The sequence below is a fragment of the Gymnoscopelus microlampas genome, assembly GCF_963454915.1.
Source record: "Gymnoscopelus microlampas genome assembly, chromosome: 9".
Taxonomy (NCBI): Eukaryota; Metazoa; Chordata; class Actinopteri; order Myctophiformes; family Myctophidae; genus Gymnoscopelus; species Gymnoscopelus microlampas.
Window position 1 is genome coordinate 42,109,264 of NC_139946.1, and position 14,431 is coordinate 42,123,694.

At 43.3% G+C, this 14,431-nt stretch overlaps 2 protein-coding genes across 3 annotated transcripts in view; one reads left to right on the plus strand and one right to left on the minus strand.

Annotated features, from left to right (window-relative positions):
* The window catches only part of LOC311051848 (UV excision repair protein RAD23 homolog A-like), a 110,689-nt gene that overhangs the window by 17,725 nt on the left and 78,533 nt on the right, over positions 1–14,431 (minus strand). The window lies entirely within an intron of this gene.
* LOC311052700 (Krueppel-like factor 2) lies at positions 1,111–4,517 on the plus strand. Its single transcript, XM_084067825.1, has 3 exons — positions 1,111–1,574; positions 1,931–2,984; positions 3,488–4,517. The coding sequence occupies exons 1-3, from the start codon at positions 1,494–1,496 to the stop codon at positions 3,661–3,663; spliced, it is 1,311 nt and encodes a 436-aa protein (XP_083923951.1). The 5' UTR covers positions 1,111–1,493; the 3' UTR covers positions 3,664–4,517.

A 14,431-nucleotide genomic window follows, 5' to 3' on the forward strand; every position in this document is an offset into this window, starting at 1 on the left:
AAGCACACTCCCTGGGTGCCAGAGCAGAACCTCTGCCCCAAATGTTTCACATGCAGCCTGTTATAGCGCCACCAGGAGGCCAATTTTTTTTAAACACATTTTTGTTGACAGTACTCCTACAATTGTTGTCCAAACATCACGCAAATCGGTATGCAGTATCTTTATAGTCATTAAACAAAAAAGGTCTTTCAGATTTTTCATATTCCATCCTAATTGGCTAAGATTGGCTTCCAAAGTTTGCAGGAATGCTCTGTTTTGAACAAAATGCCTCAAATCATGAACGCAACGTCCTGTTTCCGTGAAATTTTGCACGCACATTTCCACCAGGCCCAGGAAGAAATTAATTGAATTTATTTAACTCAGCCTCATGGTGGCGCTATAACAGGCCGATTTGAGTTTTTACCTATAACTGCACTGATCTGTAAAACTTTGTATATGCACTCCCTGGAGGCCAAGGAAAAACATTTGCCTGCATTTTTCACATCTGCCTTTAATAGCGCCACCAAGAGGCCGACTTATGTAAAAAAAGAAATGTATATTACTCCTTCAGATTTTATCCTAATTTTATGCAAATCGGTACACATGAGTCATATAGTCAATTGATCAAGATGGATCTGTTTGATTTTTCATATTCCATCCTGATTGGCTAAGATTGACATCTGAACTTTGCCGGAGTGGCCCGTTTTGAACAAAATGCCGCAAATCATGAATGCAGCGTCCGATTGCGGTGAAACTCTGCACACACATTCGCACTATGTTGAGGAACAAATGTCACCATTTTAACATTGCCCTATCATGGCGCCACCGTATGCATATAGGTTTAAAGTGCTCATGTGGCCTATAGAGTTGCTTCTTTTGGGGCTTGTTTTCCTAGGACCGAGTTGCTTGCTTCTCTCACAAAACATGGCAACACCGATCTTTATTCATGCAGCACGTGTCTTTACATTTCGTGTCCCAACAATGTGTTAATTGCCCTGCTTGGGGGAGGATCTCTCTGTTGGCTCTAAGTCACTGGGCTACTTGTTGAACAGGTTTGGCGGAGCGGAGCCTCGGTAGGGGCGGGTTATATCTGCATCCACAGTTCCACACAAGCTTTATAAGCAGCCTGGTGAACAATCTGAACATAGAGCCGCGATCCTTCTGACTTCTGACTGTAGCAGCGAACAGAGACACTGCCTTTTATACCAAGGCTAAATTTAGGGGGCTGAGACTCTGAGCGCTGCGTAAAGCGCGTCGGTCCTACAACAACACGCTTCCTTTAGCCTCGTATTGGTCTGTGTGTTGGTTCATATATTTATAAGATATCACAGCAGCTCCTACAGTCATTCTGCACATGACTCTGAAGCAGGAGAACCCAGCGAGACGACAGAAGAAGCGCTGTTTCTTCTAATAGCTTCTGCTGTGTTGGGGACTTTAAAAAAAAGTTGTCTTTTCAACAGATTTTTGTACAAGTGTTTTTTTTTATATTGGAATATCAACTTCTTTACAACTGTATGGACATGGCTTTGAGTGGTGGGACCATTTTACCCTCAATATCTACATTCTCGAACCACAAGGAAAAATGCTGGGAAGATGTAAGTAAACCTGAATACTATTATACATATTTACATCTTGCATAACGCAATTTGAATAGCTCTCTCTCTCTCTCTTGGCGTTGCTTGTTACCTGCCGGTCTATTGAGCTGGAGATCGGGGTCCGATTTCCAGCTCGGTGCGTGAAACATTACAATAAGATAAACTTATGTACATTCACAAACGTTAAAGACTATTTGTTTTGCGCTGTACATAGGGGTATTTTGCCATACAATAAATACAATATCCCACTATTTACAGCATTGGTTCTAGATGAGTTAGTTAGAGTAGATCTGTCATATTGTGACATCTAACCAAGGTAACTCAAACTTGTCCCTCTCTGTCCCGTTCCGTTCCAGAGGTGGAAGCAGGGCGACATGGACAGCATCTCGCCCGGGATGGACAGCGGCTGCCTGGGGAGAGGAGGGAAAGACGACGAGGACCTCGATAAGTTCTTGGATCTGGAGTTTATTCTAGCGAACACGGCCGGCTCTGACAGCGGCTCTCCCTCCTCCTCCTCCACGGGGACAGGAGAGTCGTACCGGCTACAGGACATGTATCACACCGCGGGGATCATGTACGGCTCCTCCGTCCCGGACCTGAGCTCCCCTCCTCCGCCCTACAGCACCAGCCTGATGGCCGAGCTGCTCCGCTCCGACGTGGACAGCAGCAGCTTCTGCCCGGGCATCCAGGGCCGGTTCCTGCTCAGCTCCTCTCCCCATCAGGACATATTATACGGGGAGCAGCAGCAGCAGCAGCAGCCCGGGCCGGTCATCAAGACGGAGCCTTTGGACACGTACGGCCCCGCCGTGGGCATGGTGCCTCAGAGCTGCAGCACCAAGATCAAGCACGAGGGCAGCGTCTCCTGCATGATGTCCTTCGACCACCAGCAGCCCAGGCTGGCCAACTCCCCGCAGGCTGGCATCGGGAGCATGACGCCTCCTCTGAGCCCCGACGACCTGATGAGCTCCGAGTGCCACCAGCAGCAGACCCAGATGTGTCACTCCTCCACCTCCCTGACGTTCCCCCAGCAGAGCTTCCACCCGCACCACCGCCCCGCGAACCAGACCCCGTACCCTCACCCTCATCATCCCGGGATGCAGCTCTCGTTCCCCGGCGCGCACCACCACCATCACCACCACCACCAGCAGCACCAGTTCCCGGGCATGTACGGGGACGAGGCGGCCATGGTGGGCATGCAGCAGCAGCCCGGTGGGCCGGCCAGCCAGCAGCAGCAGAGGGTGCTCCTCACCCCGCCCTCCTCCCCGCTGGAGATGATGGACAACAAGCCGAAGAGAGGGCGCAGGTCCTGGCCGAGGAAGCGCACCGCCACGCACACCTGCACGTTTGCTGGATGCGGCAAGACCTACACCAAGAGTTCACACCTGAAGGCTCACCACAGGACTCACACTGGTAGGCATATATGTCCCTAAGATGTTTATTTATAGGCTACCCAATATGTTTTAATGAGCCTATTTATACCCAATATGTTTTAATGATCCTATTTATACCACATATGTTTTAATGAGCCTATTTATACCCAATATGTGTTAATGATTCTATTTATACCCAGTATCTTTTGATGGGCCTATTCCCTATTTATACACAATATGTTTTATTTAGCCTATTTATACACATTATCTTTTAATGAGCCTATTTATACACACTATCTTTTAATGAGCTACCCAATATGTTTTAATGAGCCTATATGTTATTATATGTTACTATATGTTATTATCCAATGTGCCAAATGGTATCCAATGTCATAGACTGTATAGTAGCCTAAATGACACCTGTCAGTTGTCTTTGCCAAGTGGCTTCACAAGATGACACACTTGACACTTGGTTTGTTTGTGATGTTAATAACGTATCAGTATTCAGTATACTCATGTTCTGTATGTGTTTCTGTGTTGCAGGTGAGAAGCCATACCACTGCAGCTGGGAGGGCTGCGGTTGGAAGTTCGCCCGCTCCGACGAGCTCACGCGCCACTTCCGCAAGCACACTGGACACAGGCCGTTTCAGTGTCACCTCTGTGAACGTGCCTTCTCTCGCTCTGACCATCTGGCTCTGCACATGAAACGACACATGTGAGGAAAATCACACAAGAAAAACAAAAAAAAAACTGAAGGACTTCTATTGAACACTTAAGAACCAAGACCACCAGCAGAGTCATGAAAAATGTATTGTCTTTTTTCCTGTTTTTTTGTTTTTTGTTTTGTTTATTTAAATGTTATTTTTCTTGAATAAGAACGACAACAAAGGAACATGACAACAAAACCATGCGAACCAGTCAGTTTTGACAGAAACTTTTGAATTCTGTTTGGACGATTTTTATATGTAGCTGGTACTACTTTTGGAATAATGTTTGTAAAAACACCAAAGATGCATTCCATCACTCACCATGTCAGGCAGGACCTACACGCACACACCACTGAAGCAACTGGAAGTAGACAATGTTTTTTGAACAATTGATAAAAGCAACAAAAAAAATGATGTATTGTCACAATTAGTGCCTTATACCATATTATTACACATCTTACGAGTGCCATATTTTCCACTGGCTAAAGACAATCAAAGTTTATATAATATGTGTTATATTTGTAACTGTTAAACAGCACATGAAATAAGCTTCGAGACAATGTTTTGTTCTAAAACTGCCTTTACAGTCTTTCTTCCCGAGGCTTGAATTGAATGTTCTGTCTGTGAGTGTGTCCATCTGTCATCAAATACCATTTGAAGTCAGGGGTCTTTTAAACTTAGGAAGTCTAACAGAGTGCATGCCATCTCATTGCGACGTGATTGTCAAAGGGCTATACTTGGGTCTTTGGCGTTAAGACGAATGTGTTTTTGTCTTGAGTAAAATGTACTGCCTTGTAAATAGTATCTTTTTATATAATGTAAATAGTTTATTTTAATGTACATATTAAACTAATTGAACTACATTATTCCTGCCTGCTGAAACGTGATTTACTATGGATAGAGGGTTGCACGCACACACACACACGCACACACACGCACACACACACACACACACACACACACACACACACACACACACACACACACACACACACACACACACACACACACACACACACACACACACACACACACACACACACACACACTACTAAACAAGAGAAGACAAGCATCAAGAAGCTACATCATCATCATTATCTTAGGCATCAAGGCTACATAACAGCCATGAAGCATGCTTATTTATCCACTGGTTACTGAGACAGAAGGTGTCTTCCTCCAGCAACATCCCATCCTTGTCCCACTACCTCCAAACACAAGTCCTTGGCCTGCAAAAGTCTGGATGTGAGGAGCAATGTTTTCCAGCTGTGACAGAGCCGCTGCCAGTAAGCGGTGGCAGATGCCTATAAATACAAACATTACATTGACATAATTACAGAGGCTAGATATAGATATAGGCCACGTCTGGGCATAGGGGCGCACCGCAGGGAGGGGGAGGGGGGATGTGGGGGGTGCAGGAGGGAGAGAGCGAGCGAGGAGGGAGAAAGAAAGAGAAACCCAGTGTCAAATAAACTAAAGGGACCTGCCGGGATGAAGCAGAGTTCACCGGGGATGAGGAGAAAATCTGTTGAACTTGAATGAAGGGTCACGCATCTGAGAGAAAGCTTCTCCAGACAGAGGCCTCGTAAAAGAAAGAAAGACGAGGGGGTACGTATGTGAGTGTCGCCATTCTATTCGTACAACTTCAACAGGGTCACAATGTGACCTTTTCTTTAAGTCTGTCTCTAGGTAAAAGAGAGTCAACAGAGACAACAAGAGGTAAAGAGCAAGAATGATACAGCAACACAGAGATGACGAAAGAAAGCGAAAGAAAGAAAGGAGAGCGGGAATGACAAAGGTTGATGAATGAAGGTTGAAAGGGAATGAGGAAGAGAAAGGGGGGAGAGAGAAAGAGAGAGAGAGAAATTGGAAGACAGAGAGGAATTCACATACTGTACATTTTTCAAATGCATTCAGGTCTATTCCTGGTGCTGTCCACCTGATAAGGGATCTGTGGTTGGTTTTACTCTGGTCAGTTGACTACTCTCTGAGGCTATAAAGATCTAATTGACCTCAGAATAAAACCCTTGTTGCGATTGGAATGAGCTGAGTGCTGCCTGCCTAGTTATACATAGAGCGATCTTAAGAGGGAGAGAGAGAGAGAGAGAGAGAGAGAGAGAGAGAGAGAGAGAGAGAGAGAGAGAGAGAGAGAGAGAGAGAGAGAGAGAGACATGCAGGGGTTAAGAAGCAAAGACAACAGAGAAAAGAGAGAGAAATACAGAGAGAGGGAGATGGAGAGAAAGACCGGAAGAGAAGGCACTCTCGTGCCCTGTTGTGAAAGGTCACAAGGTCAGATTTGCCGTGAGAAGATGCAAAAAACAATGCTGTCATCCGCAACGGTATGCAGAGCGGAATAGAGGAGAATATGCCAGATGGGCACCTAAAATTAAGTCAGCAGCCCTTCACTACCTCTACGAAGTTCCAAATAATGAAGTGATCAGAGGACATGGGTGTATTTGGCCCTGTGTCATCTTCAGGGTGGCCTGTACTGAGAAAAGAGGAACCACCGCCTCTATCATTAGCACATTTGCTCAAGTGAAAAATCAAACAATTTTCATTTCACTTTTTTCCTGCTCTGTACAGTAGTTGTATTATTTGTGTCTGTACCCGTTGTGTGGGAAGATTGAACCAAGAGCTGGCGGGTCAGATGGTGTAAACGTTGGTTTGCGTGTACTGCAGCTGTGCAGCCATGTGTATGGATGGAGCAAGTTGTCACATTTTCTATGTCGCCATCATCAGTGGTGCCTTCCAAATGGAGACGGGCATGTGAAACGACTGAGGAGTTTTCTGAGGAGTATTTTCCTGTGCGTAGTAGAAATGTGTCATTGTGAAATCAATTCACAAAAACAAAATGGTTACAAACAGCTTGACATTTTATACAACACAATCTCAGTCTCAATCTCGGTTTATTGCTGTCTATGTCTTTGTATATCTTTATATCTGTGCATAAAAGCATTCATGAGAGGACAGCTTGGCTCTGTGCCATAGCACTCCATAAACTCCTCTGTTTTAGATAACATCAGTGAACATTTATTGAGCTGAGAAGCAAGGACTCCAGCTGAACTCGCTGTCGGCTATTCCATACACTTCCATTTGATGGAATCATAAAAATGTAATGTTTTAGACAACTGCCATAGCTGATTCCCAGTTTCTTGATTGGACACCTTTAACAGGAAATACAACTTTTAGTTTGCAAAATGTGTGAACACAAAAAACTCAGTCCCAAAACAATAAACCAGGGAACTGTGTCTTTATACTATGATGTCAACATGTAAAGTCAGGAACTTGCTCTCTGGAATTCATATTTCCTCTGCTGAAAAAAGACATCCTATCATGTTTATCAATTATCTTTCGTCATGTATCTGTCTATCTGACGCATGAATCAGACCTTTAGCTAGACACAGTGTAGCTGCACATTTGGTTGATCTCGTCTTATGGCCGATCACACATAGGAACTCCTCATTTAGTGCATTTAGAACTATTCATGCTCCAGCTGGATATTAACATAAAACGGACATAAATCAAAAGTATGTGGGAAAAAAACTGGAGAGGGAGGCATGTTGAAAACTGATCCATGAAAACAGAATAACAACGTTTCCCCCCAGAGCTTTCCACTCAGTTGGGTGTAAAGGCTTTCAAAACAGAATTTAGACCTTATGACACTAAAGATTTCCAATGAAACCAATACTAGTAATGATTTTATGTAAGCTAGCTGCGAGAAGCTCTGATCAGAGTGTCTGAACCTTGGTATCAAGTGCAAACTTTGTCGGACATGTGACTTAAATGTGGATGAAAATCATATTAAATTGAAGAAGGTGGTACACAGACAATTCCTGGGTTAATTTTTACACTTCAAGAGTTAGATGAACACAGATTCTGCTGTGCATGCACTGCTACTGCCCCACAACACACATTCTGACACCGACAGTGAGCAGAGATAAACTGACTAGCCTGTGAAACAAAGTTGTGTCGCAAGCTTCTTCCATTTGACGGTGTCAGGTTAGAGCAGAGAAGTCATGGACTCAAACTAAATTAGGTATGCTAAATTAGGTATGCTTTAATAAAAACATGTAAGCTCATACCTACTATAAAGACAACTGTGTTAAATGCATGCACATTCCTAATACAAGGCAGATATCAGCCATGCCAGGAAACCCCTTCCCTGGCAGGACATCCTACTACTGGGGTAGAGTAGAGCCACTGGCAGGCCAAATGTGGGAATTCCATGGGATGAGGATGCCATCTGCTGGGAAAACAGCTCCACTGTGGCTGACTGGGACACGCCACACCCCACAGTCAAGTGTCACCATGTCCAAACTTCAGTCTCATATGATTTATCAAATAACCAATCATGTTCCTCAATACTTGTAATCTGATTTAAACCTCCTATTACCTATTACCCTCACTCCAGCTGTGAAGTGAGGTATTGGATTGCTTCATTATAATAAATCCTCCAGTGAAAGTGATAAAAAAAGGGGGTGGGGCATCAACTCAACATACACACCTGTACTGACTTGCACACACATTCATTGCTCCATCAAAACACATGCACGCACGCACGCACGCACGCACGCACGCACGCACGCACGCACACGCGCGCGCACGCGCACGCGCACGCGCACGCACACGCACACGCACACGCACACGCACACGCACACACACACATGGTCAGCCAAAGCAGCTAACATCCATCCATCTCCTGTTTTTGACCTCCTCTGACTCCCCTTCTTATCTTTATCTCCCATATGCTCCCCCCCCCCCCCCCCCCTCCCCCTCAACTATTTTTCCATCCATCCTTCCAACATATATACCTCCCTCTCACCAGCTGTTCAGATCTGATGTCTGGTAAATGCTCCTGAGGGCAGTGTGGGGGAGGGGAGCTTCCATGATCAACTAAAACAGCATAATGGTAAATGGAAAAAAGGCCTGTAATTTTTTCTTTAAAACCCTGAAAATTGCGACACCGCTAAATAGGAACATACATTATAACATATACTATGTTAGTTCTATTGATCCAAGCCAGACCACAATCAATTGATTGTGGGCCCTGATCCAGAAAAAAGTTGGGAACTGCTGAACTAAAACATAGTTGATTGGTTACAGGAGAATCCCTGTCTGTCTGTCTGTCTGTCTGTCTGTGTGTCTCTGCCATGTGTGAATGTAGACACAGTAAAATCCTCAGTGTTCATTTATCCATTTGTAACTCTCTTAACCACTTGAACCCCAGCATCGGTATTGTGGGGAAAGCTTTCGCTGAAAATAGCCGATCCGTTGTGTTGTGAGCTTGTTGATCGGCTTTTTTCAGCGAAAGCTTTCCCCACAATAACAGAAAAGACACTAGTATTGAGACCTGAGGGACTCCGTTGACTCCCTATGACCAGAGGTCCCCCAGGGGTCAATAGCCTACTTACTAGGCCCCCTCCTGTACTAAATATCTTTGCCGAAAATAGCAGATATATCGGCTATTCTCACCTAATGTTCATCCCAGAATGGGCACATAGTGTGGTTAAATGAACACTCAGGATTTTACTGTGTGTGAACGTCTGTGCAGATTGCACAGTTCTGAGTACGTGACTTCATGTCAGTCTATTCCATGTCCAGTGACCAAAGTGTTTCTGTCAACCCCTAAAATTGCTAACAGAGTTGTTTTTCTATCCAGTGCTGGTTCTCGGTGCTGTGTCTGTAAAACATAGCCCCCCCCCCGGGCATCAGGTTTGTGCCGTGACAGAGGAGAAGGGGGGACCCCCAAAAAGAAGGGACTTGCAGATGGGGGCTCAAGCACACAGCAGATTCCTTTTACTGATTAGTGTAATGGTTACAGAGTGGAGCAAATAGCCCTTGGGGAATGTGACATATGACTGTGTGCGTGTGTGCATTTGTGTGTGTATGTGTGTGTGTGCGTGCGTGTGTGCGTGCGCATAGCCCATTAAATCGTCCAATGGGTAGGTAGTGGATTCAGACTTTTACCTGTGAGTTAATTTGCATTAAGTTGTTGTAGTGCAGTGTTAGATGATACATTCCTAAAATAGGTTATACTGTACTCTCCCCCATAGTGCCATGAGACATATATTCCAATTGTCCACTCATTGTGATGCTAAGTTGCTTTCCTAATTTACCACAAAAGAAGATTCAGGCAGACCCTAAAGCATTGTATCTTTAACACGTACAACATTTTCGTCTCCTTGTCTTGTTGGAATGCTGACTGACTCATCTGTTCCTTACCTGTACCTCACAATAAATAGTTGAGCTTAAATGAAATATAGACACAGGGGGATATCGTCACAGAACTGTATTAGAATTCAAATCCAAACGTCTTCAATATGTCATGATCTGCCCATAGATTTATAATATGGATCTGCCTCCCTTTTGTGTTCTCTTATTTTGCAGTAACATTTTATTGTTTCATGTATTCCTTTGTAGTTGGGCTGTTATAGCGCCACCAGGAGGCCGATGTTTTCTAAAGTAATTTTACTCCTTTAACATTACTCCTACAGATTTTGTCCAAACATCACGCAAATCGCTACACATCATCTCTATAGGCATGTGATCAAGATTGATCCAAAGTTTGCAGGAGCGGCCCGGTTTGTACAAAATGCCTCAAATCATGAACGCAGCGTCCGATTGCTGTGAAATTTTGCACGCACATCCCCACTAGGCCAAGGAAGAAATGCCACACTACCTTTTTCAAATCGGCCTTATGGTGGCTGTACAAAATCCACCCCCTCTCAAGCTGAGAGTGGGTGGATTAGAGTTCACAAACTGATCGTCACTTAGTAGTGGGCGGGGCCCAATCTGAGCCTAGTTTGGTTCAGCTGGGGTGGGCCTATATAGGCTCAGGTTGAACCAGCAGACAAACATTTTGTCTGAAGGGTAGAGATTCACTGCAGGAAACCCACAGCTATGTGAGCACTTCCGATGCATTATAAGTAAGTTTGATTTCTGTTTATTAGACTTTATGTTCCTTGCTTTATTTTGCTCGATAGACATTTATGCCGGTCTGCTTATGCTTTCAGTTTGTTTAAGTTACTGATTGTCTGTTTGTTTAAGTTACTGATTGTTTCTGTCTTTCACTCCTATTTAGTTAAATCATCATCATCATCATCATCATCATCATCATATGTGTTGTACACAGACTGGCAATAAAACACTTTGAACTCTCAATCCTGGTCTGGTCCAAATGCTCTTGTCGGCATACTGGTGTCGGGGTGTATAAGTTAGCCATGTAGTGAACTCTCTACCAAAGCTAAAGACATTTTACAGTGGCACTATAACAGGCCGATTCACGTTTTGGACTAGAACACACACTCCCTAGAAACTTCCGGCCCAAATTTGTAACATCGGCCTGTTATAGCGCCACCAGGAAGCCGATTTTTGCTAAACAATTTTTTGATATTACTCCTACAGAATTTGTCCAAACACCACGCCAATCGGTACACATTATCTCTATAGTCATGTGATCAAGACTGATCAAAGACTGGCAAATATTGGCTTCCAAGAGGCTATGACCAAAGTTTGCGGGCCCTTTGTAGGCAACCCAGGCTCCGAGGAGCACACTTTTCTAGTACCTGTCTGTCATCATCCAGCCAATCCTGTGCTAATTGTTGTCTTTTAAGTGCCAGCCAATCATGTGTTAGGCCTAATTGACCATCATCTTCACCTGTGTCTCTGTAGCTTTTGTGTCTTGTATGCATGTTATCTCCTGGTTCTGTGTGGAAAAAGTAAGGAAAACATTTAAAAATATTTTTGGGGTTGGAACTGAAAAACGGGAGGTATTGTACCCTGATGTGACGTCACGTGCAAATCAGTTTGGCCTGTTTTGAGTGAGACCAATTTACAGAAAACCCCAGATTTGCTGTGAAAGCCTGAGTGTTCAAACTGGGGTATTTTGGGGGATAGAAGAGAGTTAGGGGAGACCAAAAACACACAAAAGAAGAAAAAGTTAAAATTCATGGTGTTGTCCCTTTAACAGATACAGTCTGTTTATTTAGCCTTTTTCTGTAAACCTGACATACAAGAAAGCTGTAATCCGAATGAATTATTCAGTTATTACTTGGTTCCTGTTAGCTGCCTGTTTATCCTGTATTCTGTGTCTGGCTAGAGGAATAAAACTAGATTTCCCCTCTGAATACCGTCTACATTCTACTGCGTCTGGCTCCTGCTTAAAATTCCCAGACACAATAGGTCTAATTTACACAGCTTGAGTTATTTGTGCTAATTGACAATGTAGTATTTAGCTTTTCACGATGGCACCGACTTGTTCAGAGCATGGAGCACTTTACACAGCAATTTGAATTGAAAGCAAAACAACCCAAATGCAGTGGTGGAAAGTAACATTTACTTAAGTAAAATTGAGGTATTTATACCTTACTTGAGCATTTCAAATTTCCAATACTTTTACTTCTACTCCTCTACACCTAGGATCCAAATATTGTACTTTTACCCCACTACATTTATTTGAAAACTTTACTAGTTACTTTGTAGATTAACCACTTCAGCCCTACATTTTGGACATTTGAAAATAGCAGATCTACAAGCTCACAATGCTCACAAATACACCTATTTTCAAATGATTTTTTATATATTTCATACATTCAAACACTTGTGAAATAGAACATTCTGCATAATGAGTACTTTCTACTTTTGTTACGTCAAGTACATTTTGACACCAATACTTTTGTACTTTTACTATTCACTAAAATTCACTATTTTGAATTCCAGACTTTTACTTGTAACAGTATTTCTACATTGCAGTATTGATGCTTTTACTCAAGTAAAAAAAATGTGAGTACCTTTTCCACCACTGCCCAAATGTTAGCAGTAGCTATTGGCGAGCCCAATTTGTAGAAGCACTGCGACTTGTTACCATTAGCCCTGTGCACAAGTATGTGTAATCACGGGTGCACGTGTGCCTGTGTATTCAGCTCTCAGGAATATCCCATTATTTCTAGGAATTTTCCTGCAAAGGGGGGTGTTGGCTCTATTGCTTCCTGTTGAAAACACTGTAGCAGGAACATTCAACTGACATGGCTGAAAGTGACACCACACACAGGTTGGGGGCGGGGGGGGGGGTGGGTGCAGTGTTTGCTTCATTCTCTCTGGAGGGTAAATGGTCTATTACTACATTATGATGTAAGTGCCTGATAGGGGAATGCCTAAATGCAAACGTAAACATAAGAGGAGAAAAGATCATCTGTGAAGGCACTCACATAATATGATCGGAATATCTTCCCCAAGTAAACCCCCGCCATCTCCCCCTGAAGAGTGCCTTGATCTTAAAGTAAACAGAGAGAGAGAGAAACGAGAGTTTGTGTAAGAGAATGGGAGACGTAAAGAGAGCCTGATAGAAAGATGGGACGGTGGAAGAGCAAAGAAAGGGGGAGAGATAAAAGAGTGAGAGAGCGAGCAAGAGATATTAAGTTGTCGGTGAGGCGAAACCCTCCGTTTATCCTCCAATTCTCCCTGACCCACATTCCCAGTTAAAAGCCAATAGCCTTTTCATTTCCTCCTCTCCATTACCATAGGGTAAACACAAACCTACCTAGGAATTTCCTGTTATTCCATAAGGAGACAGTTAGCATTCCCTAACACAGTGGATTGCTTGGGTTTCAACTAATACATCCAGAAACGACTGCTCTGTTTGCACAGCATTAATTTCACACTACACAGCTGTATCCTTGGAATATAAGTGAGTGTAATTCATTGCACATTGTCACTGTCTGAGTATATAGGAACGTAGCTGTTACTGTAGGCCTCAACTCAGGCCTGCTGAACCTCTGTCCTGCTGAAAGCATGTCTATGAACATGATGTTTGACCACCATTACATTTATACACCTCAACCCGATTAGCTGAGATGAATTTCTCCAATATTACAATCAGGTATGATGAGTCTGTCCTTCTACATAACTGATTAAGAACATTGCATTGTGTTCAATCCGGGAACGTATGTGTCATTTTAAGATTTCTTTGGCTATCTCGGTGCCGCGCTATGAGCTTGTATATCTGCTATTTTTGAAAAATCGCGAAGATTTGTGCAATTTGGCCGATTCTACAAATGTCGTCTAAATCCTAACAGTTGTTTTGACGAAACTTACGTTGCTATATCAGTGGTTCTCAAAGGTTTTCATGTCAAGGACCCCCCAAAATTATATGTGTTTGGCGGCGGACCCCATCTCAAAATATTTAGTTCCAGGGACCGCCCAGAAGCAAAGATTTTTGTAAAAAAAAGTTCGCTTTAAAAAACATTTGTATATTCAAAGATTTGCACCAATTTTCACGATTAAAAAAAAATAATTGCAGATCTAAAAGCCCGCTATGAGCTTGTAGATCTGCTATTTTTTTCAGGCCCAAGTCCAGCACTAACTATAGAAAAGAACAACCCCCACCCCTGAAAAAGAAAAAAAAAAAAAACATTGAACAATGGTGTAGTCGAGGAACTTGTTTCTACCCTGCATTATGTATTGTGAAACCTTAACCTCTACTTCAGTGTTTCTCAACCTATTTTAGCCCAGTGCCCCCTATCAAATATCCAGGTCCCTTACCACCCCCCACCACACCACACTCAATTAAAATGTAAGCTTTACTTTTATTGTGTATTGTGTATAATTTAGAAACATCTGATTTCCAAATATCAGATTTTACATTAAACTGGACTGTTAGTACTATGCGATTATGTAATTATTATCCTACTTCCCAGGGAGAGGGGGGAAAAAGCCTGTTACGATTATAAGTAGAATTGTATATGGATGTCAGGCCCTGTCACATCAGGCCCCTCTCACAGCACTG

Excerpts from the sequence above, each read along its gene's own strand:
- LOC311052700 (XM_084067825.1), top strand. The coding sequence starts at position 1,494 with ATGGACATGGCTTTGAGTGGTGGGACCATTTTACCCTCAATATCTACA. Across the intron at positions 1,575-1,930 it reads AGGAAAAATGCTGGGAAGAT|AGGTGGAAGCAGGGCGACAT; the intron begins GTAAGTAAACCT and ends GTTCCGTTCCAG. Across the intron at positions 2,985-3,487 it reads TCACCACAGGACTCACACTG|GTGAGAAGCCATACCACTGC; the intron begins GTAGGCATATAT and ends TCTGTGTTGCAG.